Source organism: Nanorana parkeri, unplaced genomic scaffold (genome assembly GCF_000935625.1).
Source record: "Nanorana parkeri isolate BGI_ZX_2015 unplaced genomic scaffold, ASM93562v1 scaffold17, whole genome shotgun sequence".
NCBI classification, from domain to species: Eukaryota; Metazoa; Chordata; class Amphibia; order Anura; family Dicroglossidae; genus Nanorana; species Nanorana parkeri.
In genome coordinates, this window is record NW_017306285.1 from 3,752,744 (window position 1) to 3,779,411 (window position 26,668).

Consider the following 26,668-nt stretch of genomic DNA (forward strand, 5'->3'; position numbering starts at 1 on the left):
AAAATACACGGGTGGGGAGTTTATCAGACGACATGAGATGACATCTCCATAGACATGGCTGCCTCAGAATGCATTCTTGATTTTGGAAGCCACCAAGACGAGAATCTCTCCTATTTTGTTCTGCCAGTTTACGATGTCCTTGGAATCGGCACACCAAAGCTCGCCATGACGCGGTTCCGCATTTTCACAACGCTTACGGATTTCCTCCTGCTGCTCCTGCAAGTAAAAAAAAAAAAGTGTGACGTCAAAACAAAAAGTACATAAATGTGCTAATAAATTGGAGGATAGGGGAGGTAGACTGTATACGTTGTACTTCCAGTAATGAAAGCTAAGAAGGCCAGTTATAAAGCAATGGTATGGTCTTACTACAGGCTGCAGCATTGGGGTTTGCTGAACAATGCTTTGTGTGCTTAGGGAGCAAGGGAAGCCCATCCAAAATGAATATGGAATAGAGGACAGCCTGGTCACAAGGTAACGTGACCAGCCCCCACACAAACCACATGGAATGTTTTCTGCAGTGCCATGCTGAGCACACACTGACTGCATGGCTTCACAATGCTCTCTGCTTTTCATAAGGTGCAAATAGCAGCATGCAGGGCTGACACTAGGGGAAACTGCAAGTGAATTCAAATACAAACACTTGGTGTTCACAGCTAATATATTCCAACATAACTAGCCATAAGAAATAACTTTAATGGGTTGGCTTCAGCTCAGTAGTGGCAACTACTGGTTCTAGTTTGTCCCAATACCTATCAAAGTTGCTGAACAACCAAGACTCCATATACTGAACACTAGTCCTAAACATGTACAGCCGGACTATATTTTTGGATATGGAAATATAGCCACACATTAAAAGGACCATTAAGTTACATAATGGAATGAAAGTGGTGTAATCGGTGTCTAGCTCCTCACCTCTGTACCGTGCTGCAGCTCGAACTTATAGAACGTTGCCCAGGCATCGCCAAGGTCAGAGTCGATCTTCACTGTGCGGTGAAACCAATCACGTGCTTTGGAGATCTTCCGCTCACTCCAGAATAGCCTGAGGGTGAGAAAAAGAGGAAAAAGATTGTTGGAGTGGGTGATAAAACGTTTTCTGTTTACAATAAGGGCCTATTCAGACTATGCCGTGTTTTAACCCAACATGTTTTTGTGCATTATGGCACATCGCATTAGTGACGCCCATTTATTTTAAATGGGCTGGCTGTACAGCTCAATGCACAACAGTTCATAAATGTGCATTGTGGTGTGCTGGTAAGGCGAGTTACCATGAACTCCTTAGTAATACATTGCAGATTGCACGGTCACGCACCTGTGTGAAGATTATTTTTTTTTCACTAACTATAGATAATATGTTACTAAAGCAGTCAAGTTTTTTTGTTTTTCTTTAAATGAAGAAAAGGAGATGAAGGACAGATACTCACTTGGCCACTGCCAATAGTACATGGGGGTCATGTTCACATTTCTTGAGAGCATCAACACTCTTAGTCTTCCTTTGTGGTCTGGCTTCTAGGAATATGCCTTCTGCCCAGAGGATTCCTGGCAAATGGTAGAGAAGAAAAGTTTACTATTTAATATAACTAGAGGCTTTGCACATGCAGCAAGAATTATTTCCCATCTCTCCGATATTATTCCATCAATAAGTCCCCCTGCAGTAGGTCTCACCTGAATTAGGACACTCCTGCAAAGCCTTTGCCATTAGTGTATTTGCTATATTCTTTAGCCCAGCTCTGAATTCCAGACGTACGGACTCCAACCTGCAGAGAAAGGAGCGATTATCAGGCATGCATTACACCGAGTGCTTCTTTGGAAGCTCACTTACACCTAAAGTCACCAATGTTTCAGCTAACTAATGAGATCTAGTGGATCAATTGTTCATAAGATAAAAGATGAAGTGTATATATTGCATTTCAAACCTGACTCCACAGCAAACATTCTACCTGACCTAAAGATAGCCGAGAAATGGGATCCAATGGTTTTACTGAAAATAAGGGGATGTGTGCCTGCAAATGGAGGACAGCCACATAACCAACTCATACTGACCTCAATGGCAATGTTAGGTAACCCATCTCTGCCAAATTCATTTTTCTGGGATAAAAGCAAGTCCCCCACCCTAGGACATGTTCAGCACAACAGAATGGCTCATGTAGATTTGTCTTTTCTGCGTTCAAAGCCCACAAACACAGGTCAGCAGATTCCTATTTAATGGTACAGTGTAGATGACAGCTCAGAGGCTGCATTTAACCTGTTTTGGGTGCAGCAGGTTCTATTGAGTGGCTTTTGCACTGCAGGCAAAGCAAGTCAAACGCAGCCCTTTGCATTAAAACACATGTGCTTGAGCAGTGCTGTGATTGACAAGACCTGTGCTGCCGTTAAATGGCCAAGCTAACCATTCTGAAATGCTCATCCATCCATCCATATACACACAAACAAATCTGTTGCTTTCAATAGCAGATAGGTGAAAGGAAGAATAGCCAACTTCACTGAAAAACAAAAAAGGCCGACCAAACACTTCAATGAAGAGCTGAGATAGATACGTAAATGTTTTTTTCCTGATGAAGGGTTTATGATTCGTTTCAGACACTTGTGACTTACCTACGGCAAGCTCTTAGGGGTTACATGCCTGAGAAAACACCAATTTCACTGCTACAGCTCTCATCTCTGACAGCTGCATGCTCACCTCAACACAATGTTGGAGGTCCTCTTTTCTTCTCCCTTCAAATCCTAAAAATATGCTGAATTGGCAGCAACGCCCGATGCTACAGAGATTGGCACAAGGTGTAAACCTCCTACTAATAGGGGATGATAGCGCCATTTCACAGCCCATACATAAAATGCGAGCCACAGCGTGTCCTCTATTGCTCCAGAGAGTTTTCTCTGCTTAACAAATCAGAGAGCATGAGGACCGTTATATTGGATATCTGGCCACTCTGTGGTGAAGCAATTAGCACAGAGTACACTTTACTTCCACCAAGTGTCTCTCTCTAACGGCCAGTTCACACCACAAAAAGTGCATTCCAGAGCGTTTGGCCTCTGGAAAGCACTAAAAAGCAAACCGGCGGGCTCTCCGCGCTCAGGGGCGGGGCATACAAGTCAAAGGCACTGCAGCCAAGCCCCCCGCCCGCACATGTGGCACATTAGTGCCTGCATTCCGGTCCAGTGCGATCTGCAAAAATAGTGCATGCAGCATTTTTGCAGATCACAGTGGACCAGAAAGCAGGCACTAATGTGCCACGCGTTTGGGTGATCGCACTGTGGGTGGGGTGCCATTGACTTAAATGCACCGCCACACCACTTCCCGCCACTGAAAACAGGGAGGCGGCCGGTTTGCGTTCCAGTAGCCGAACGCTCTGGAACGCACTCTTTGTGGTGTGAACTGGCCCTAAAAGAGAAATGCCTTCTAAGTAGTTAAGATTTCTCCTCTATTCTTGGTCTGGCACCAACTTAAAATGCATTCTCCCTTACTTTGTCCCAGGGACTATACGCTTTTATTGATAGGCCCAAATGAGTGTTCTTTACAATCCATCAAAGCACACATTGGATTTAACAGGCAGATAAGGGCAGCCAATCTCACCACAGCTCAGGAGTCTTGGGGTTTTTCAGACGACTTTTTTCCAGGATAGCCCGGGCTCTGGTCAGCTGGCCCACCTTCTCCTCCAGTCTGGAAAGCAGAAGCCAAAGCGAGATGGAATGTGGGCACTTCTTCAGCTAAAACAAGGAAGCAATGTTAGGACATAAATACAGTTTTGCGGACCCGAGCAATTTGCTAAAAGAGTAAAATCAGAAAAACAGAATCTGAGACAAGACAAACTGAAAATGATATTGCAACAAAGAAAAAAGGTGCATAGAAATAAATCACTTCTAGAGAATGGTAAATCAAGAATGCTAGTCACGCAGGTAGAGAGACAATCCACCAATCATATGAAGCAGAGCAGCTTGGACAGATTGTTGTGTGGAAGGTTATATGTGTGCAAAGACTACGTTGGATTTGACTGAATTTTAAACCAGAACTGAACATTTCTTTTCTTGATTTATAATTTAATGCAATTGACTTTTGGAAGTTATTCTTTCTTAAGGTGCCCATACACTCCACAATTATCGTATGATAATGGCTGGAAATCCCGCGATCATATGATAATTGGCAGGTGTATGGAAGGCGTGCGACCGTTTCTACTGTACGGTCGCATGTCTTTTGTCTTACGAGCAGGCTCGAAAACCCGCCGACAATCGATTGTCGGCGGGTTTGTGGCCTGCTCGTAAGACAAATGCCGCATGGGCCAAGGGGCGCAAGCGCACACTGCCCGTGCAGCATTGCAGTTATCGGAGGCCCGCCCCCCAGCGGGGCGGGCTTGCGATGATCGCAAGTAAGATCTGCCTGTCCTAGATGGCCAGATTGTACATTTTTTGAATTACCTTACAACCATCGCAAGACAAAAGTACATTGCCATGGTTGTAAGGTGTATGGCCAGCTTTAGAGATATACGATTACAGCACAGCTGCATTATCATCTGTATAACCAGCAAGTAGCTGTAGGCAACATCGATAACCTTTTTTTTAGAATCAATGTAAGGTTGTAGAAGATACAGTAATTGTCTGAATGCGGAATGACCGCTGTGCCTCTCACCTAATGCTGCCACTTAACAGGCAAACACTATGAAGCCACAAAGGACTTAGAGCAAGGATGGGCAAACTCCAGCCCTCCAGCTGTGGTGAAACTGCAAATCCCCATCATGCATCTGCCTCAGAGCCATGCCTGTGGCTGTCAGACTTGCAATGACTCATGAGATTTGTAGTTGCTCCACTGCTGGATGGCCGGAGTTTGCCCACCACTGGACTAATGTGCCTTTTAAGAAAAAATAAAAAGGGGGGGTGTGCCGAGTTAAAGGGGCAGAGGTCACCGGTAATAGAAAGTGGGAGACTGTTATTGCCCCATCACAGGACATGCTGGCAACCACCATGTCAGGTGACCCCCGATCCATAAACTCCAGCTAAAATGTCAGGTTTAGAGAAAAGTTAAAAAAACAAAAACAAAAAGCACACACACGTGTGGTTATTTTAATATGGTATTAAAATATATTAAAGGAAATACAGCTGCACTCATTCCATGCTGAATCAGTTTACTGAAAGTTCAGTGTCCTGCCAGAACTTTGCTCCCTAATATAATCTAAATAAATTAAAATATAACATAACCTTAACTGCTGTAAAAACAAGAAAGTCCCTCTCCCAGTGTCCCCATTACAGATATTTATATAGTGCCGTCAATTTACGCAGTGATTTATAAACTATTACTTCACATCAGTTACTGCCCTCTTCAATCTTTACCTGTAGGCCTCATTCACACTGGAATCGGCCGGCATGTACAGCTCTGTGCTACGCGCATGGCCGTATCGGGCAGCTCCAGGGAAGGACAGGTGCTGCGTGTGATTAGTACACAGCCCCTGCCCTCCTCTATGGGACTACACAGCTGTACGGCGCCCTACGCTCCCCTCAAGCATAGGTCTGTACGGGTGTCCCGGCTCAGACGCAGACAGGATCCATCCTGTCAGCGTACGAGTAGGCTCACCCGCACGGACGGGCAGGTGAGCGTAGGGCGGCGTACGGCCGCATAGTCCCATAGAGAAGGACAGGGGCTGCGTACTAATCACACGCAGCACCTGTCCTTCCCGGGGGCTGCCCCATACAGCCGTGCACACAGCAAGGAGCTGTACGTGCCGGACGATTCTCGTGTGAATGAGGCCTTAAATGTGGAAAGAAAGCTATAAATTCTGCCCCGAGTGTCTCCACACCTATACCTGCTATTCCCCTTTAAGAGGAGCTTGAGCTCTCCAAAGACCTGGAAATCATGAGTCTGCAGACAGACGCAGGTGTCGGCACTCACCCCCAGATTGTAAGATTCTCTTGCTTTTTCCATCTGCTGCCTCTGCTCTTCGATCTGCCCCATCATCATCCAGAGTTTGGGGAAATCCTCATAGTGACGCAGGGCCTCTTCACACAGGTCGAGCGCGGCTTCTATTTTCCCCAAAACCCATTCCAGCTTGACGGATTTCATGAACACCTGAATTAGGGGGGGAGAGATCAGATCAATAAAATGGAAGGCTTCCAGAAAGGGTCATAATGAAACTATAAAGTGAGGGAGACTTCTGAAGACCACACCTGTGCTAATGACAGCTGCATCTCATCAATAACCAGCTGTGGAAGGTTTCTCTGATCAGTGAACACCCATTGATCATTTGACCAGGATGTTCACAAAGCCATTGCTAATATTTCTGCATATATATGCACTAAATTTACCAAGTGCTTTCTGCTAGATTTTCGTTTTTTCATTTCACACAGATACAGATCTTCAGTATCTCCTTCCAAAAAATGCGTACCCTGGCGGTTGGAGCACTGCTTCTAGCCTTTGCCAGCAGTCTTCGGGCTCTCTCGTACTCATTATTCTCAGACTCCAATTTCACGGCAGCCAGCCAAATCTCCTCACTGTTCGGGTTGGCCTGAAAAAAGAAAATGAAATAGCAATTTCAGACAGAGCTAAACAACCAATCGAAACACACAGAGCGTGTTTTACAAGCCAAAATATTTTCTCAAATATTGCACATACATTTGTTATCCCCTCACCTCTGCCAACTTAATTAGTTGTATTGCATAGGCAGGGTGACAGCACTATTTAGAGCATGCAATACTGCATACCCTGAGCCACTGCTATGCTCGCCAACTACTCTTTGGTCTATGAGCAAAAAGCAGCACACCGAGTCCATCCAAGTTGTCACCTTCTCTACTGCCCATCAATTTGTAAAGCAATAACATAGATGAATTGCAAGGGTTATTTTTTCTAAAAACCTGGAGTCTTATCAGTGCCCTATGTTCTCTGCAGTGTCGTCTCAAGAAGTGCAACAACCCAACTCAATTCTTTCAGAGCTACAGGTGGTGTTTGTAGTCCTGTCCTAGGGTGACAGTGCCTCTCCTCTATTGATACAGTGGAGTGAGTGAACGTTGTCAGTCTACGACAGGTGGTGTGTCAACAGCTGTAAAAATAAACTATTCAGATGCAATATATTACGTTATTGGACTTAAATATTCCTTAATATAGCACTCTTCCTGCGCATACAAGTATAGCCTACAGGAAAAGGAACAATACCATTTCTGCTTTTTGCCTAGTGCTCATCCTCCAAGAGGTAGCGCTAATACCCCAGAGGTTTAATGTGTCCCCCAATAAATGTTTGGAGAAATTCCATAACACCTTTGTGACTACTCGAATTGTGGCAGCTGCGATACCAAAATAACCTTCAGCCGTGACAGGACTCACCTGGAAAGCAAGGGCAAGAATACTCCTAGCAGCTGGCACATCACCTGCCAGCCATTTAGACTTGGCTCCCATCAGCCACAGGACCTCAGCCTTCGGGCAATGAGCGACAGCTCTCTGCAATAGGGTCTCCAGGGACTCCCTGTAGGGACAGAGGGAGAAAAAAATGAGCCTTTTGTTTCTCCTTTAACACATGAAACCTATTAAAGCCCAACTGAACTTTTGGTTATAAATTAATACATTTCAAGTATCAAAAGGTGTGCAATGTCTTATAAGTGTTGTTCTCTTTCAAAATCAACCACAGCCCAAGTAGAAAAGCCCGTCCACTACCAGCATGCTTTAAAGTGGTCAGAGACAGTAAAAAAAATAAAAAATGTACAACACAAGATTTAAGAATTATTTTATCATCTAGACCCCACAAACCTTGTTCCATGATTCTTCTCAAAATAGGCAGCTCGCAGCCACACACTCTTTTTGCTGGGGAACACCTGCAGGGAGTGCGCATAGATGGCACGGGCACACTCCAGTGCCCCATGAGATACACACTGCAAGACAAAGTTATAAAGAGACCCTGTTTTGTATGTGGAAATGACTTGGAAGTCTTCTAAGATTTTAACACAAAATCCACTTAACACAAAAAAAAAAAGACTCACGCTATCGGCATCCTCCATCCATGTGTGTTTTCTGTCCTCCTCTTCTATGCCAATTCCAATGACTGCCCTTATAACGGCTTGGCAAGTCACAACGCTGCCAGCTTTGTCACACTCCTCTGCGTCCTACAGAAAAACAAAACAATGGATCAAGCATCCAGGATTACTTTGTTACAACATTTTGTTTATTACATAATCAAGTTTAGAATATTATCGCAGCAAATTACATAGCAAATAGAGCCAACCTGCTTGTCGCTTTCTATACCCACCTTGCCAATCCCAAAGTATATACTATACTGCAATGATTACAATCTAATAAATTGGTGTTCTGGAAAACACAGTCATGAGCTTATAATTTTGAAGATCAATGATTGCCAACTCCAGCCAAACACTCAGCAGGCTGATAATGCACAGCTGTGTTTATTCACAAGCCTATATCCCTGATTCACGATCATATTCCCCCGTGCATAATTCAAGCCTACCTGTATCCATTGCTCTCGGTTGATTTCCACACCATTTGCTCTAAGAGACGTGATGGCTCTGTCCACGATCTTCTCCACCATCTGTGTGTTTCCATTGGCCTCCTCCAGTTTAGCAGCTGTGATCCAGATGTGTCTGTCAGTGGGGATGTTCTCTCGAGCCTTGTTCAAGACCTTGCGGGCATTCTCGTAGGTCTCCAACCTGGCCAGGGCCAACCACAACTAGCCCACAGAGAAAAACAAATACAAATATCAATCTCTGCTTGAGAATGTAATGCAGTTAATCCCTGTGTCTGTAAATGCAGCTCTTAAAGTGACAGAACACGGATATTGTTAAATTTTATTATGACTGGACAATAAATCGAAAAAATGTAAAGTAGTAATAGACCCAATTCACAATTCAGTTTTGCTTGTACACTGCTTCTTAAGGTTTAGATTACCTTGCAGAAATGTCTGCAGCATCCTGTCCCTGTAGCAGTGCTTCACTGAACTTCTGGTCAAGAAGCACGCTCACAATCTCTATCAGAGAGCCTGACATTGGGAACACATGTCCCATGAGCACCTGCACATTTCAGGGCACATGCATGCAGAAGCTTCACATACTTCCTGCTAGCCTTTCCTCCCACATATTCCTGGATTGAAGAAGCAGCAGAAAAGTATAAAAACTTGCAACTTCTTTATTTGTAACATCTATAAAAAAATGTTTCTGCTTTGTTGGGGCAGATACACTTTTAAGCAGAAATAGAATGAGGTGGTCAGCTGTCCATCAAAATCAGGTCAGCAGAGCAGATGTTCTCTAATACTGAAGTCTCTCCGTGCCGTGTTTCTGTACGTGCACAGAACAGCTTATAGAAAGTCTCACAGCTCAGTCCCCCAACTCCCACAGAAGTGAACGGTCAAAGTTCGTAATTCAGTTTCTACTCCACACAAAAGTATGGGATAAAAAGCAACATATACTGTAGGAGTTAAGTGAGAGCTGTGAAAAAGAGACTTAACATCTGGCTGTAGACCCTGGAGAAGGGAGCGCGCACATTGCAGTGGCTTTGATGGATCTCCATACAGACCCCAAATGTTAATGTACCCACCTGAACACCAAAAAGTATTCTGGAGTAATCTTTCAAATGCATCTTTAGTGGAACAGATCTAACTATGAACAAATAGACTACGCATAATAGAATCAAACTGTGGCTAGAAGATTATTTGCTTTCTTTTCTGGTTTTAATAACATTAAGTCAACAGAATATGAACCACAGCATTGCATATTCAAATTTTGTAATCTCAGCAGGTGAAGAATGTTTCACCAACGCAGTTCCATATAAAACATGTTGCAACCATGGTCAGATTTTTAACGTCCTGACATTTCCTTACAATATCTGAAAAACTATTTGGGATAGGTCTTTAACTGCTTCCCGCCCAGCATCCCTACATAAACTGCCAGACGGGAGCCTTCCTGATGCGGGTGGGCGTTTTAAAATATACTTCTCCGCCGCTTCTGCGCGCCGTCCAGCACGCACATGGGCGTGACAACTGCTCAAATTTCAAACAGCCAGCAATGGTTGCTTAAATATAAGTGTCCAAGCGGCTGTAGAGCCACCCGATTGCTTGTATTTTGCATGTGGGTGTCTTCAAGAGTATTAGTAAAAGACACACAATGGTTAGAAGCATGTGCTACGCCAGTTGCACCAAACTCCTGCCTTGAAAATGTGAAACTCTACAAGGAACCCAGCACTAAGTCATAGTAACCAATCAAAATCTGTCTTGTAGTTTCTTTAAGTGAATTCTGAGTGGTAGCTTTGGGTTACTGCCTGCTCACTGCGGTGTATACATAATAAACCTGATTAAGTCTCACCTCTACACTGGTTGGGCAGCACTCTACAGCACGACTTAGCATAATCCTCGCGTCCTCGGGCTCCTCCAGTTCCACAGCAGCCTTCCACAGACGGACAGAGTTTGGGACGTGCTCGAGAGCTGTGCAGATAAAACAAGATTTGTTTAGATTGAAAGAAGCGTGGTAGCTAAAATGCAAAGAACTCCAAACAGTTAAACTCCAAAAAGCTAAATGTACATTGTAAAAACACAAACTTTACAAAAAGATTTGCACACCTAACAAGCGCAGTCATGCAATACTTTTCTGTCTTGTAATATCCAACCTTTCTCTGCTATACAGCTACATAGAGCAGGTCTGGAGATTCTGTGCCACATTCTTTGACTTACTAGTATATAACTGTTATACCAGGCAGTCCAATGCCATGCCAGATTTAAAATTTGTGCTGCACTGTGGCAGTGAAATAAAAAGCCAAAAATTACAGGAAATTACACTGGCTGAACAGAAAAAGTAACTGACACCTAAAGGGACATATTAGCAAAACTATAGTTTTTGTAGTCACCTGAAGCATAGTGGTACAGTTACCTTTCCGCAGTACGCGCTTTTTAGCTCGGAGGTCAGTCTCCAGCTCGGCAGCTCGGATGTAGATACGGACAGACTGTGGAAGGTGACAAATCGCCTGGGCCACAACAGCCTTTGCCGTGTCTCCTGGCTGGAGACGGGCTGCTTCTAGCCATACGTCTTCACTCTGTGGGCATAGACAAAAAAAAAAAAGAGAAATTAAACATCTCAAACCACAAATGTTTATTACATTGGGTTAGGTGAAAAGGAATGGCAAACTGCCTATGCAGCTCAGCCACTCTAGCATAGAGATTTCTTAGTGCTGCTGGAGTAGAGGGAGCCCTACATTTATATGCAATTAAAATCGTCAATATAATTACCAAGCAAATTGTTTAAAACAAGATCAAACAGATTAAATGTTTATGGCCTGCGTTTGTAAAGGGAGAACAGTCATAGTTGTAAAGTTAGCATGAAAACTTGGTACATAACAGCTCAACAAACAAGGCGTGTACTCTTATATCATTACAGTTATAACTAGACACGCAGAAGCAGAGCACAGAAATATCCGATTGCATCATGAGAGTAAAGGTGCCCAATACACCTTACGACCATCGCAAGACTTTTGTCTTGCGATGGTCGTATGCTTATTGAAAGCTCGTACGATCTGCCCACCTTGGACGGGCAGATCGTACTTGCGATCATCGAAAGCCCACCCCGCTGAGGGGCGGGCTTCCAATGACCGCAATGCAGAACGGGCAGTGTGCGCACATCGGCCCGTTCCGCAGCTATCGGACGAGCAGGCTAGAAACCCGTCGACAATCGTACGATTCTCGGCGGGTTTTCGAGCATGTTGGTTCGACAAAAGACGTGCGACCGTACAGTAGAAACGGTTGCAAGTCTTCGTTCACACTGCTCGATTCTCGCACGAGAATCGAGCAGTGTATGGGCACCTTAACTGTAATGAGACCCTGTTACCAGACCACTCCTATAAGATTATATGTTCATTTAACTTATTTCATGCATTTACCTGTAAAAGCCCCCCCTTGTGCATACAACCAAAAGCCCTGAGAGTGCTGCTGGGCACCACCATGCTGGATGTGGCATCAGCAGCCTCAGTTGTAAATCAAATGACAGCTATAGTATTTCCCTTCTCTCCCTAACCAGGAGCTGAATAAAAGTTTAAGTAGGTATGTAAAGGAAAAGAGCTCAGCCAGCAGAAAGGGTACTTAGATACTCCCTGAATAATAGACGGCTATTTAAATGCAAGCGTGCAAGAGGTACTTCTGAGCCGTTTTCGCCTACAACATGAACAGATGTTAGTAGGACCAGCTGCATTTAAAGAAACACAAAGCAGGTCAAACGGCTTGTTAATGGTCATCAGCACTATACAAAAGCACCTACAAATCTGCAAGCTTGCAATTAAAGTGTGCTTTAAACCCAAGTCAATGGAACCTGTTTACACATTAAATTAAAGCAGCACCCCACTAAAATGAAGCAGGATGGTAGGCACACCTCTCTGAAAATGTCGGGACTCTTTAAACCAAGTTATTCTTTAAATTATAGCAAAAGTAATGATCAAAGCTTGAATTACAGGCGGTTCCCTATGATGAAAAATCGGATATGGGCCTTCACCTTAGGACACATTTCTGTTCCTTTCATAATGAGATTGCGAGCCACTTGCAGCTTGCCAGTAACTTCCTCCAGACGGGCAGACGCAATCCAGGCAGGAGGGTGGTGAGGGTTGGTTTCTCGCACAGACTTCAGCAGCAGACGAGCTTTCTTGATATCACTGATTATAGGAGAGAATAGGACACAGGTTAGTCACACGACACATTTAATAGAACACCATCATCAACAATCACAACACCTACTTGATGTCTCCTCCGTGGGTAGGGATCATGGAGTTTAGATCAGTCAGGTAACCTTTGGGATCAACCACAGTTTGGCCACTCACAGAGTCTGACACCTGCAGGAGGAAACAGGTTCTATATTATCATTCCGCTTTCTCGATTTAAAGTGTATGCAAAATACTAGAAGCAACACCAGCAAATAAAGACAGGCAGCAATCTTCGATAGCACGCTACATTCCCAAATCCCTCAGAATCCTTAAAATTGTTGAGAGCTTGTCTTCCTTGTCCTGCACAATGATGGGCCAACAAGAAACTGCAAGAGCAGTTAGGCTTCTATGGATAGGCTGTAGCCCTTTTACATTTTCCCTAGGGATTATTATTATACAGGTTTTATATAGCGCCAGCAGTTTGCGCAGCGCTTTAAAATATAAGGAAGACATTACAATGACAATACAATTCAAGACAAGAGGGTAAGGAGGGCCCTGTCTGTGACAGGTCTTGTTAAAGTGAATCTAAACCCATGAACTAAAATGTAATATAAATTGCAGCATACAAGTCCTTAGATTTTTTTTTTTCTCTGATTTTACCCTGATGATCCTTTCATTAACACACTTTCTGTCTGGGGTGACACTGACTCACTGTGCTGCATCTATGAAGGAGCTGTGTTGTCACCCTAGGACAGGAAGTCTTAAGGTGCCCATACACTACCATTATCGGACGATTTTCGTATGCGATCGACTTTTCGTCCGATAATCTATGTGTGCATAGCAGTGCCCGACTGACATTACTGTACAATCGTACGACTTTTGACGGTCAAGCACGTTTGAAAACTTTGCTAGATCGTACGATTGTCGTAAGGTTGCTGGCGTTTCCGTCCGTCAAAGTCGTACGATCTACACTGCACTTGCGCTAACGAAAATACTGCAAATCAATTACCGCATTTCGTCCAGGTGCTTTTAGTTAATTACGGCTAAATTAATCTTGCGATCATCGGGGCAGCATGGGGCTGTCGTCCGATAATCGTAAGGTGTATGGGCACCTTTAGACAGATATGAAAAAAAATCTTTCAATGGTGTATTTAACAGACTAGCAAAATCTAGCAGAGGGAGCAAATAAAATCTCATTGTTGGGGTTTAAATACAATTCAATATATGCGGGAATATCAAGTTAAGTATAACTCCTGCTGCCCAATTCAGTCAAGTCTTCTTGCAACCTTGCAGAAAAAAAAAAAAAACCTGTCTGCAAGCACAGTCAAAAAGAACACCATCAAGTCATTCCCACTGCCTCTCTCAATGCTCATTATCTCAGGTATAAATCTTTCTTAAGGTGCCCATACACCTTACGACCATCGCAAGACTTTTGTCTTGCGACGGTCGTAAGCTTATTAAAAGCTCTTACGATCTGCTCATCTTGGACAGGTAGATCGTACTTGCGATCATCGAAAGCCCGCCCAGCTGAGGGGCGGGCTTCCGATGACCGCAATGATGAACGGGCAGTGTGCGGGTGCGCACACCGGCCCGTTCCGTAGTTGTCGAACGAGCATGCTGGTTCGACAAAAGACGTGCCTTCCATACACCTTGGGATTATCGTACGGTAATCGCAAGGTGTATGGGCACCTTTAGGGCCACCATACACATCTAATACAATCGGACTGTACAATTTTTGTACAGTCAACATTAGCTTTACCAAATCTATGTCATCAATGTGTATCCAATCAGACAGTCCATTATGCTACATAGTTGTTGGCAGATCTAAAGGAGAAAGTACAATCAGACTGTATAGTGCGAGGTGAGATTTAGGGATGAGAAAGTCACATTCATGTCTGCTAGGATAGTGGGTATGTTTTTCTTTACAGAGCTGGAAGTAAAGTCTGTCTCTCTTCTTCACTTCAGGATTTCCTTCTGTTCAAATACATAGCTGGCAGCCACAGTTTTTTTTTTTAGGGGATTTCTAGGCTAAGGAAATAATGATAACTCCCCTGATAAGGATGCATACACAGCAAAAATAATAATGAAAATGAGTTTTTGTCTCATGTAATATACTGCAAAGGGCAAGGTCAGGGGAAGAGTCTTGTTTTTCTGTTTTAATGGCGGTACTGTCAGTTCCTGATTTCTTCAATCCTTTGTTCGCTGAAAACTGTTAACCACACATTTTACTTATTTGAAAAGGATTTGAAATTCCGGTTAGCCTCTGCCCCAGTGCGCAAGAGAGGCAGGCGACACAAACCTCTGCCACACTGCGCAAGAGAGGCAGGCGACACAAACCTCTGCCACACTGCGCAAGAGAGGCAGGCGACACAAACCTCTGCCACACTGCGCAAGAGAGGCAGGCGACACAAACCTCTGCCACACTGCGCAAGAGAGGCAGGCGACACAAACCTCTGCCACACTGCGCAAGAGAGGCAGGCGACACAAACCTCTGCCACACTGCGCAAGAGAGGCAGGCGACACAAACCTCTGCCACACTGCGCAAGAGAGGCAGGCGACACAAACCTCTGCCACACTGCGCAAGAGAGGCAGGCGACACAAACCTCTGCCACACTGCGCAAGAGAGGCAGGCGACACAAACCTCTGCCACACTGCGCAAGAGAGGCAGGCGACACAAACCTCTGCCACACTGCGCAAGAGAGGCAGGCGACACAAACCTCTGCCACACTGCGCAAGAGAGGCAGGCGACACAAACCTCTGCCACACTGCGCAAGAGAGGCAGGCGACACAAACCTCTGCCACACTGCGCAAGAGAGGCAGGCGACACAAACCTCTGCCACACTGCGCAAGAGAGGCAGGCGACACAAACCTCTGCCACACTGCGCAAGAGAGGCAGGCGACACAAACCTCTGCCACACTGCGCAAGAGAGGCAGGCGACACAAACCTCTGCCACACTGCGCAAGAGAGGCAGGCGACACAAACCTCTGCCACACTGCGCAAGAGAGGCAGGCGACACAAACCTCTGCCACACTGCGCAAGAGAGGCAGGCGACACAAACCTCTGCCACACTGCGCAAGAGAGGCAGGCGACACAAACCTCTGCCACACTGCGCAAGAGAGGCAGGCGACACAAACCTCTGCCACACTGCGCAAGAGAGGCAGGCGACACAAACCTCTGCCACACTGCGCAAGAGAGGCAGGCGACACAAACCTCTGCCACACTGCGCAAGAGAGGCAGGCGACACAAACCTCTGCCACACTGCGCAAGAGAGGCAGGCGACACAAACCTCTGCCACACTGCGCAAGAGAGGCAGGCGACACAAACCTCTGCCACACTGCGCAAGAGAGGCAGGCGACACAAACCTCTGCCACACTGCGCAAGAGAGGCAGGCGACACAAACCTCTGCCACACTGCGCAAGAGAGGCAGGCGACACAAACCTCTGCCACACTGCGCAAGAGAGGCAGGCGACACAAACCTCTGCCACACTGCGCAAGAGAGGCAGGCGACACAAACCTCTGCCACACTGCGCAAGAGAGGCAGGCGACACAAACCTCTGCCACACTGCGCAAGAGAGGCAGGCGACACAAACCTCTGCCACACTGCGCAAGAGAGGCAGGCGACACAAACCTCTGCCACACTGCGCAAGAGAGGCAGGCGACACAAACCTCTGCCACACTGCGCAAGAGAGGCAGGCGACACAAACCTCTGCCACACTGCGCAAGAGAGGCAGGCGACACAAACCTCTGCCACACTGCGCAAGAGAGGCAGGCGACACAAACCTCTGCCACACTGCGCAAGAGAGGCAGGCGACACAAACCTCTGCCACACTGCGCAAGAGAGGCAGGCGACACAAACCTCTGCCACACTGCGCAAGAGAGGCAGGCGACACAAACCTCTGCCACACTGCGCAAGAGAGGCAGGCGACACAAACCTCTGCCACACTGCGCAAGAGAGGCAGGCGACACAAACCTCTGCCACACTGCGCAAGAGAGGCAGGCGACACAAACCTCTGCCACACTGCGCAAGAGAGGCAGGCGACACAAACCTCTGCCACACTGCGCAAGAGAGGCAGGCGACACAAACCTCTGCCACACTGCGCAAGAGAGGCAGGCGACACAAACCTCTGCCACACTGCGCAAGAGAGGCAGGCGACACAAACCTCTGCCACACTGCGCAAGAGAGGCAGGCGACACAAACCTCTGCCACACTGCGCAAGAGAGGCAGGCGACACAAACCTCTGCCACACTGCGCAAGAGAGGCAGGCGACACAAACCTCTGCCACACTGCGCAAGAGAGGCAGGCGACACAAACCTCTGCCACACTGCGCAAGAGAGGCAGGCGACACAAACCTCTGCCACACTGCGCAAGAGAGGCAGGCGACACAAACCTCTGCCACACTGCGCAAGAGAGGCAGGCGACACAAACCTCTGCCACACTGCGCAAGAGAGGCAGGCGACACAAACCTCTGCCACACTGCGCAAGAGAGGCAGGCGACACAAACCTCTGCCACACTGCGCAAGAGAGGCAGGCGACACAAACCTCTGCCACACTGCGCAAGAGAGGCAGGCGACACAAACCTCTGCCACACTGCGCAAGAGAGGCAGGCGACACAAACCTCTGCCACACTGCGCAAGAGAGGCAGGCGACACAAACCTCTGCCACACTGCGCAAGAGAGGCAGGCGACACAAACCTCTGCCACACTGCGCAAGAGAGGCAGGCGACACAAACCTCTGCCACACTGCGCAAGAGAGGCAGGCGACACAAACCTCTGCCACACTGCGCAAGAGAGGCAGGCGACACAAACCTCTGCCACACTGCGCAAGAGAGGCAGGCGACACAAACCTCTGCCACACTGCGCAAGAGAGGCAGGCGACACAAACCTCTGCCACACTGCGCAAGAGAGGCAGGCGACACAAACCTCTGCCACACTGCGCAAGAGAGGCAGGCGACACAAACCTCTGCCACACTGCGCAAGAGAGGCAGGCGACACAAACCTCTGCCACACTGCGCAAGAGAGGCAGGCGACACAAACCTCTGCCACACTGCGCAAGAGAGGCAGGCGACACAAACCTCTGCCACACTGTATAAGGTGACCCAAACCTCTGCCATAGTGTATAAGCCAGGGAGGGGACAAGCCTCTGCCATAGTGTATGAGTTAGGCAGGTGACAAACTGCTGCAATACTGTAAAAGCCAGACGGGTGATAAATAACCTGTGCCATACTACATAAGCTAAGCAGGAGAGAGAATCCACTGCCATACTGCAAATGACAAAAACCTATACAATACTGTATACGCCAGATGACCCAAACCTCGGCCATACTGGATAAATCTGGATCCATGCTAAACAACATTAATGGAGGAACCTCCCCTGCTGGGTATTGTAGTGGGTGCCAAACAGTGACTGCAGCTGTTCGGCCAATCATGTTCTGCCTGCTCCTTTGATTTTAGGGAAAGTTTGTCGAGCCAGGTGGTACCAACAATGCAACACACGGGTAGAATTCCAGCCGAATCGCCCAAAATTCTAACGGTGCATGGCCAGCTTAAGCCTGGCAGGTGACCAAGACCTCTGCTATACTTTTTAAGCCAGGCATTGTAAAGTGTAGGTCTGCAGTTAATATCAGGCGCAAGCAGCTTAGGGCAACAAGTGAATATGATTACCCTAGGACAGTGGTGGCGAACCTTGGCACTCCAGCTGTTTTGGAACTACAAGTCCCATGAGGCATTGCAAGGCTCTGACAGCCACAGACATAACTCCCGGAGGCAGATGCATGTTGGGATTTGTAGTTTTGGCACAGCTGGAGTGCCAAGGTTCGCCACCACTGCCCTAGGACAAGAAGTGTACTAAAGTCAGGATCACTGGGTTAAAACAAAAGGAAAAAATGACTGAAAAGAAAACACATAATGCAGCCACCACATGCAGGGACCGGTTGTCTGCAATATTACATTTGAGGTACAGATACACTTTAAACGAGAAACTAAAATTGCTTTCGGTCAACTTATTGGTTGTTCTGCAAATCTGTCTGCTGCAGATGTCATTTTGGGGTTTAAGAATTGAAAAGGAACATACAGGCTACAATGAAACAATCTTTTTTTTGCTACACACCTGGCTCAGCCGCATGTCCATCAGCGTGTTTCTGGCCTGTCCGATCTTCCTCATGTCCAGTTCTCCAGAGCCGGGTGTCATCAGGCCTGGCGTCATCCCTCCTGGGTAGGGGGAATTCAGGCCACCTGGGAAAGGGGTGTTCAACCCCCCAAATTGCTAAACAGAAGAAAGCACAGTGTTAAAGTACAGAAAAGCAGAATAGTGTTCTAAATGCAGCGAAAAATAAAATATGATCCGTCACCCACATTGACATTATTTGCTGACAGTAGAAGCCGTGTCTGCCAAAACCTAATATCCTATAATTTATCTCAGGAGTAGCCAAACTCCAGCTGTGGTGAAACTACAAATCCCATGATGCATCTCTCTCCGGGAGTCATGTCTGTGGCTGTGAGAATCTTGTAATGCCTCATGGAGACTTGTAGTTCCACCACAGCGGGAGGGCCAGAGTTTGTCTACCCCTGATTTAGGTGGTAGGTCACGTCTGTCTGTTAAAGCCATGGGGACTCTGGAGCTTGTTTAGATGCACATAGTAGGTACTGGAAGTCTCCATTACTGTGGAACATCAAGAAAAGAGCTAAATTACACATTTGGAGAATGCATACCCAGATGCTATACACACTCTTCATTGTGATTTACACACTCCTGACACCAATTTTGTTGTCCATTTGGGCAGCTTGTGTCACTAAATTTGACCTCCGTCTTGTTCAATGAATAATAAATCAGCACAATTAACTTGGTACAATGAGCAAGCAGGTAACCCAGGAAGTGGTAAAATCGTGGTGATCTTCCTGGGTACACTGGCAGTGATGTCTCAATGACATACCAGCTGAACAGAGTAAGATCTTCTGCCAAGTGAAACAGTAAATCACAAATACAAATATAATGTATCTACTTAGCCATTTGTCCAGAAGTCCATGTTAAGAGATTCCCTAAATAAAGGGTTTTCAATCAGTTACAGGCTAGGTGTGAGGTCAGGTAGTCACATGCTGCTGTTTAACCTTCCCACTCCACTCCCTGGCTTTGTTCCCAACCGCCTTGGGGTGTCCCTCAACTGTTGCTGCAATCTACACAACACAAAACAAATTTAATTGAAGCCAAAACTTTTAGATTAAGACCAATTACATTTTTTTTATTTTGGCTGGCTGTCCCATTGGGGAGATATCTATTCGCTTCCTGTCAGAGACACAAGAGGAATAAGTTCCCCAAAGTGGAAGAAAATATCCAACAACAGAAGATTTATTCCCACTGCCTGTTCCTGTGACAACTCTAAAGCCAGTGGGGACACACAAAAACCTGGCAAAGAGGATTTTGATTTAAAATACACTTTAATTTCCAACTGGGATATTGGGATTTGATAGCTCTGGTCTGAACCTGGAAACATAACTTAAGGGCGCTACCTTTGAAAAGTTTATTTCTTTCTTATATACCAAAAGCTACAATATCAATGTTAGTATGACCGCCCCCCTTTAACCTGGCAATAGGATTGCAGAGCTCCTACCCACCGTCTGTCGCGGATCAACAGATGCGTGGTTCTCCCCCGTCTGCAAATGTTTGGCAAAGAAGCTGTCGGGGACTGGAGTCAGTTTCACGTGGCGAGGATTGCGCTGGCGCTTGTTCCTGGCGTCGCCAACCTCGGGGATGCTTAGCCACTCTTCCTCGGTCACTTCGGCCAATTTCCTCTAAACAGGAAGAATTATATGCAAATGATGAATTAAGAAGGAAACAGGAACAATGAGCAATGAAGAAAAATAAATATGATGTTTTTACCTAGTAGTGTAGAGACAGGCGTTATTTATTTAGCGTTACCTTTAAATCTGAGAACTGCTGCTGGATTTTGGGTCTCTCCATACGATATTTTTCAATTTCTTCTTTCTCTCTTAGTTCTCTGTTGAACGGAGAAAAAAAATATTACACAATAAAGTAAACCATGCTGTGCAAATGTAAACATTAGATACCCACCAAGAATGGTTTAAAGCGGGGATGTCCAAACTGCGGCCCTCCAGCTGTGGTGGAACTACGAATCCCATGAGGCTTTGCAAGATTCTCACAGCCACAGACATGACTCCCGGAGAGAGATGCTTCATGGGATTCGTAGTTGCACCACAGCTGGAGGGCCGCAGTTTGGACATCCCTGGTTTAAAGCAAATGTCTGCTTTGGTCGTGGATCGGCCACCCGGTTCCCTTGATTGGGTGGATTTCGATCTTTCACTAGCAGGGGCTAGACAGTGACACATGATCCTCCACACATTGGCCCTTTGGTTTCCTCAGCAACGGAGGGATGGCAGATGATTGGCTGTGGAATTTAGTTTCTAGGATAGCTAAGTGAGCAGCATTTAGTGCTCTGAAGGAGGAATGGCCCCTGAAAACATGTTTAGCTTCAGGAGTTACTGACTGGCGGGTCATCGGTCGGAAGTGTTATTTATGTGCCAAGTTGTCGGTTTATGTCTGCAGTCTTATTGGACATCAATCTGACCCGCTGGCGATATACTAAAAAGCCTACTTTACTCGTGCACTTGCGAGTAACCGTTACCTTTCCAAAAAGAAAATATCTCTGCACTGGGGAAGGCGCCTTCTTTTTGCTTTTGTTTCCAAATGTCTGATTTGTTTATGCAGATAAAAGCAATAGTTTATTGTCCAGCCCCCCCCTCCCGAGCAGTACATAATGGGGAGAATTTATCAAAACTGGAGCAGCTGTGCACGGCAACCAATCAGCTTCTCTCTTTCATTTTCAGATTAATAACTGAACAAACTGGAAGAGAGACACTGATTGGTTGCTCTGGGCAACTGCTCCAGATTTTGTCTGCTCCAGTTTTGATAAATTCCGCTCAATGACTAACGGAAAAAAAACAGGACACTTCACTTTCCTTCATTCCCTGACACTCTGATCAGCGAGCATTCAAAGACTCAAAGTAGCATTGGTCAGATCATACACAGGGCTGACAACAGGTGACAGCACTGGGCCAATCATCAAGCACCACCAGGACTGTCACACGGGAAGAAGAGAAGTGAAACTATGCTGAAGTACATTTAGGGGAATGCATGCCATCAAATCAGCTTCTTTCACTGAACAAACAAGTTGAAGAGAGAGCCTGATTGGTTGCCATTGGCAACTGCTCCAGATTCTGTCTGCTCCAGTTTTGATATTGCCCCCATGTGTTTTCTTCACTGCTGTGGCTGAAAAAAAAAGCAGCAGAGTAGATTATGTGTTGCTGGAGAGGGAGGCATCAAAGCCAAAGTTGCTTTGGCCTGCAAGCTACATGCACCCCCCCCCCACCTTAAGCCACCATAAAAAAAAAAAAAAAAGACATTTTAGAAGTAGGTACTTCAAGAGCAAGTGCAATCATAAGACTTTTACACATCAGAGAGGCTTTGTGCGCTCAAGAAATAACAGAAAAAATGGATCTTCTGATCTTACTGGTTAAAGGAGAACTATGAGGATGAGTGATTTTCACTCACCTCATAGTTCTAGCCGACCTGTGACAATGAAACTGTCACAGTTCGGCTCAGTAGATCGGGAAGTGAGCGAACACATACCGGCGCTCGCTCACTTCTCTATCCTGTGCCGGGAGGGACAGGATTCCCCCCTACAATCCTCCAGCGCTGACTGGCGGAACCGACGGGGGAGGGTACAGCTGGCTCTGCCTCTAGAGATAGGCAGAGCCAGCTGTCACTCACGCAGCTGGGCGGATCCAGACATAATTGTCGGGAACCGTCCCGGCTGCGGTGTCTCAGTATATAGTGAGCTACAGCTCGTGGTATACTGAGCTTTAGGTGACGGGAGGACGCTAGTTTGTGTCCTCCCGTTACCCTTAGGAGAACTATGGGGAAAAGGCCCTAACCCCATAGTTCTCCTTTAAAGTGTACCAGAGTGAGACATCATTGGATCTTCTGCCTGATTTATAGTGCAATCCATGTTAGAAAGATTTAGCTTCTTGTCAAGGTGGAAACAGTTTCATCAAACAGGAAGGAGACATCTACTACAGGGACAGAGACAAAACAGAGGTTCTAGCCTTCCCCTACTGAAGAATCATTCTTATTTCAGTCTATGTTAATGTTCATGTCTAGTAAAACATTGTCCGCAGGACTGGACGTGAGGGGAACGGTCTCTAAAAGAGCCTCGGAGAACAGTAAAGACTACCAACCTTCTCTCCTTCCTTCTTTCATCCATTCTTTTGTCTAGGGCGGCATAGATGGCGTCCGCCTCTTCGTCATCCTTCTCGTACGGGCCACTGGAGAACAAGCTGCCGGCGTAGCCATTGAACTGCAGAGCGAGGGCAACAGAAAAGGTCAAAGTGGTATCGGTATTTGTTAAAGGAGAACTGTGAGGTGAGTGCTTTTCACTCAGCCTCATAATCTGAGCCGACCTGTGACAATGAGACTGTCACAGGTCGGCTCAGTAGATCGGGAAGTGAGCGAACACATAGCGCTGCTCGCTCACTTCTCGATCCTGTCGCTGCAGAGAGCCGTGACAGGGGAGTGACTGGATTCCCCCCTCCCCGCTCCGATCCTCCAGCGCTGACTGGCGGAACAGACAGGGGAGGGGGGATGGTACAGCTGGCTCTGCCTCTAGATAGGCAGAACCAGCGGTCACTCACGCAGCTGGGCGGATCCCGACATAATTGCCGGGATACGTTTCAGCTGCAGCTCGCGGTATACTGAGCTTTGGGTCTAGCCGACCTGTGACAATGAAACTGTCACAGGTCGGCTCAATAGATCGGGAAGTGAGCAAACACAGAGCATTGCTGGCTCACTTCTCGATCATCTACCTGCAGAGAGAGGTGACTGTCAGTCACGGCTCCCTGCAGGGATTCCCCCCCTCCCGTCTGATCTTCCAGCACTGACAGGCGGAATGGACGAGGGAGGGGGCGGGTAGAGCTGGCTCTGCCTCCAGATAGGCAGAGCCAGCTGTCAGTCACGCAGCTGGGCGGATCCAGACAGTAATGTCGGGATCTATCCCAGCTGAAGCGTCTCAGTATACCGCGAGCTGTAGCTGGCTATATACTGAGCTTAGGGTGACGGGAGGACGCTAGTTTGTGTCCTCCCGTTACCCTTCGGAGAACTATGGGGAAAAGCCCTGACCCCATAGTTCTCCTTTAAAAGGAAATGTCACAATAAAGCAAGGTCAACAATAACATTTTGAAAAGCAACAGTGTAGATACCAGGGGAAGTCAACTTCGGCACCCCAGTTAGTGGTGAAGCTACAGATCCCATCACGTCTCTGCCTCTGGGGGTCACGCCCATGGCTGCCAGCCTTGCAATGATCATTGGAACTCGTAGTTGTACAACAGGTGGCGTGCGGAGGAGTTCTACCTCTCTGCTATAGCCTACCTCAAGCTTAAAGGAGAATTATGAGGTGAGTGCTTTCCACTCACCTCATAGTTCTAGCCGACCTGTGACAATGAGACTGTCACAGGTCGGCTCAGTAGATCGGGAGGTGAGCGAACACATACCAGGTTCGCTCACCTCTCGATCCTGTCACGGCTCTCTGCCGTGACAGGGAAGTGGCTGGATTCCCCCCTTCCCGCAAGCGCTGACTGGCGGAACGGACGGGGGAGGGGGCGGGTACAGCTGGCTCTGCCTCTAGATAGGCAGAGCCAGCCGTCTCACACAGCTGGGCGGATCTCGACATTGATGTCGGGATCCGTTCCGGCTGCGGCGTCTCAGTATACAGGTGAAACTTGAATAATTAGAATATCGTGCAAAAGTAATTGCAGTAAGTGCTGCAAAAGGGGCCCAAACCAAGTACTGAGTACATATGCATGCTTGTACTTTTCAGAGGTCCGATATTGTTCTATGTACAATCTTTGTTTTATTGATTGCATGTAATATTCTACTTTTTTGAGGTTGTGGATTTGGGGTTCTTGGGGTTTTCATGAGCTGTAAGCCATAATCATCACAATGATGACAAATCACGGCTTGAACTATCTTGCTTTGCATGTAATGAGTCTCTCTCATATATTAGTTTCACACTTTAAGTTGCATTAGTGAAATAAATGAACTTTGCACGATATTCTAATTATTCGAGTTTCACCTGTATAGTGAGCTGTAGCTCGCTGTATACTGAGCTTAGGGTGACGGGAGGACGCTAGTTTGTGTCCTCCCGTTACCCTAAGGAGAACTATGGGGAAATCCCTGACCCCATAGTTCTCCTTTAATACATGGACAGACCAGCCATTTATCATAGACTACCAGTTATATCTCCAATAATGTGCTCAGGCCACCAATACGGGGAATCTGGGCACCGACTGACAAGCAGTTCTCTCAGTACCTCATCATAATTGGTATCATTCAAATCTTCATCGTCATCATCATTTTTCTTCATCTGGTCCCCAACAGTCCTTTTTCCTGGCGGGGCATGGCGATCGTCCACTGGGTCATTGGCATCACGGGCCGGACCAATATCAGAACGGGTGGTAAAACCTGTGGCACTGCAGAAGGACAGGACTATGGTCATGTATGGCTAAAACACCAATGTATAATGACAACATACATGTGTTATGTGCATGGTAGTATTGTGGAACAGATTATAGTTTATGTACAGACTAGTATAACCCCACCACTAACCCCTCACAACTTTGCCTCCTGACTCTTATCCCCATATCATACCAACAATTCCACATTATACTACTGATCACCCCCACACCATCTTCACAGTATATACTGATCACCCCCAAAATATAATGTGTGCTTCAGTACAACTCCCAACCTCCACAATGTCTGCTCATACCTACACTATCCCATCAATGTAGGGCTGCAACCAACTAATCGATAATGAGAATAGTTGCCAACTATTCTCAGCATTGATTAGTTGGTCGGGACCCCTGGCTCTCTCCTCCATGCTGGGAGGAGGGCACAGCAAGCACTGGGTAGGCGCAATAGCTAGCCTGCTATTGGCTATTGCAATTTGAAATGGCCAATAGCAGGCTGGCTATTGCACCCGCCACTCCCTGTTGTATTTACATTCAGCTGCCGTCTGTGGAATCTTGTCACTGGCAGCTGTCATTCCCGGGCTGAAGCTATACAAGCTCGAATGTGCTCACAATACAATTGTTAAAAAATTATTTTTCATTTTCGGCCTGAAAAATTCTGCTGCAGGAAGAGCGTTGCAGTGTTATTCATTTCAATGGCACCCCAAACGCGTCTCCCACCCACAGTGTGATCGCCCGCACTGGAAATCACGGTACCGCAACGCAGAGCGGTCCAGGGCAGGTCCAAACATTGCGCGCGCAGTTTTATTCTGAAGTAAACTTTGTTTGTAACACCGTATTGTGTATTTTTTATAAGAATGGCATTTATTTCATTGTTTTTTTATCGGCCAACTAATCGATTATGAAAATAATTAGTTGCAGCCCTTCATGTGTGTATTATCACTTTATTCCAACCCCATATGAATCCTCTCATTATGTTCATGGTGCCGGTGATGGAGGCGGTGAGCCCAGACGCTCCTCCGGGGTTCGAGCCCCCCGAGGGCCCGGGGCCGCTACCTGCAGACGAGGAGGCCGCCATCTTCCTCACAGAACCAGCAGCGAACGCGCAACGTTCTCCCAGCGTGCTACGCGACAACTTCCGATCCTGAATCCGCGGTCACTAGGGACTGAAGATGACGCCCGGCGCCATTTTGTTGGAGTTCAGATTGTGCGGGAACATGGGGCCGCCACCTGGCCGTGTGGAATGACACAGTGCCTCCTCATATCCCTGTCCCAGGTATGCTGGAGTCTCCACTGTGAGATGAAAGGACAATGTAATATCAATAATACCTTTAATGATTGCCCCCCTTCCCTCGGGTCACTGAGAAGAAGATTTCTGAGGTAAATTATTACATATTACCACTCAGATATGAACCACCATTAGAAATATGGACTGGGCCTGTCTATGAAGAAGTTAATTCACATTTGTGACATCTCAATTCACTGCTTTTGAAGAAAGGGAGTCACCATTTTATTTCTTGTGCGGCCATTCGCTTTTTCCTGCT

The 26,668-nt window shown here is 46.7% G+C and overlaps 1 protein-coding gene across 1 annotated transcript; it reads right to left on the bottom strand.

Moving 5' to 3' along the window:
• Positions 1-26,259, bottom strand: PRPF6 (pre-mRNA processing factor 6). The gene is made up of 21 exons (XM_018559656.1): positions 26,068-26,259; positions 24,965-25,156; positions 22,839-22,957; positions 20,503-20,581; positions 20,199-20,375; positions 18,697-18,852; positions 12,684-12,778; positions 12,445-12,601; positions 10,837-10,999; positions 10,276-10,394; positions 8,430-8,648; positions 7,951-8,073; positions 7,721-7,842; positions 7,301-7,439; positions 6,369-6,488; positions 5,876-6,052; positions 3,572-3,705; positions 1,663-1,754; positions 1,422-1,536; positions 913-1,039; positions 1-216 (listed from the first exon to the last, which is right to left on the bottom strand). Exons 1-21 carry the CDS (start codon positions 26,200-26,202, stop codon positions 64-66), a joined length of 2,913 nt encoding a protein of 970 aa, XP_018415158.1. The 5' UTR covers positions 26,203-26,259; the 3' UTR covers positions 1-63.
• Positions 26,260-26,668: the final 409 nt, after the last annotated feature.

What these genes read in the sequence shown, in the direction of transcription:
- PRPF6 (XM_018559656.1), bottom strand. Translation starts at nt 26,202, where the DNA reads ATGGCGGCCTCCTCGTCTGCAGGTAGCGGCCCCGGGCCCTCGGGGGGC. An exon ending in AAAGCGCGTACTGCGGAAAG is followed by an intron (nt 10,395 to 10,836) that starts GTAACTGTACCA and finishes TTATCTGCACAG; the next exon opens with CTCTCGAGCACGTCCCAAAC. An exon ending in GCAGTGCTCCAACCGCCAGG is followed by an intron (nt 6,053 to 6,368) that starts GTACGCATTTTT and finishes CCCCTAATTCAG; the next exon opens with GTGTTCATGAAATCCGTCAA.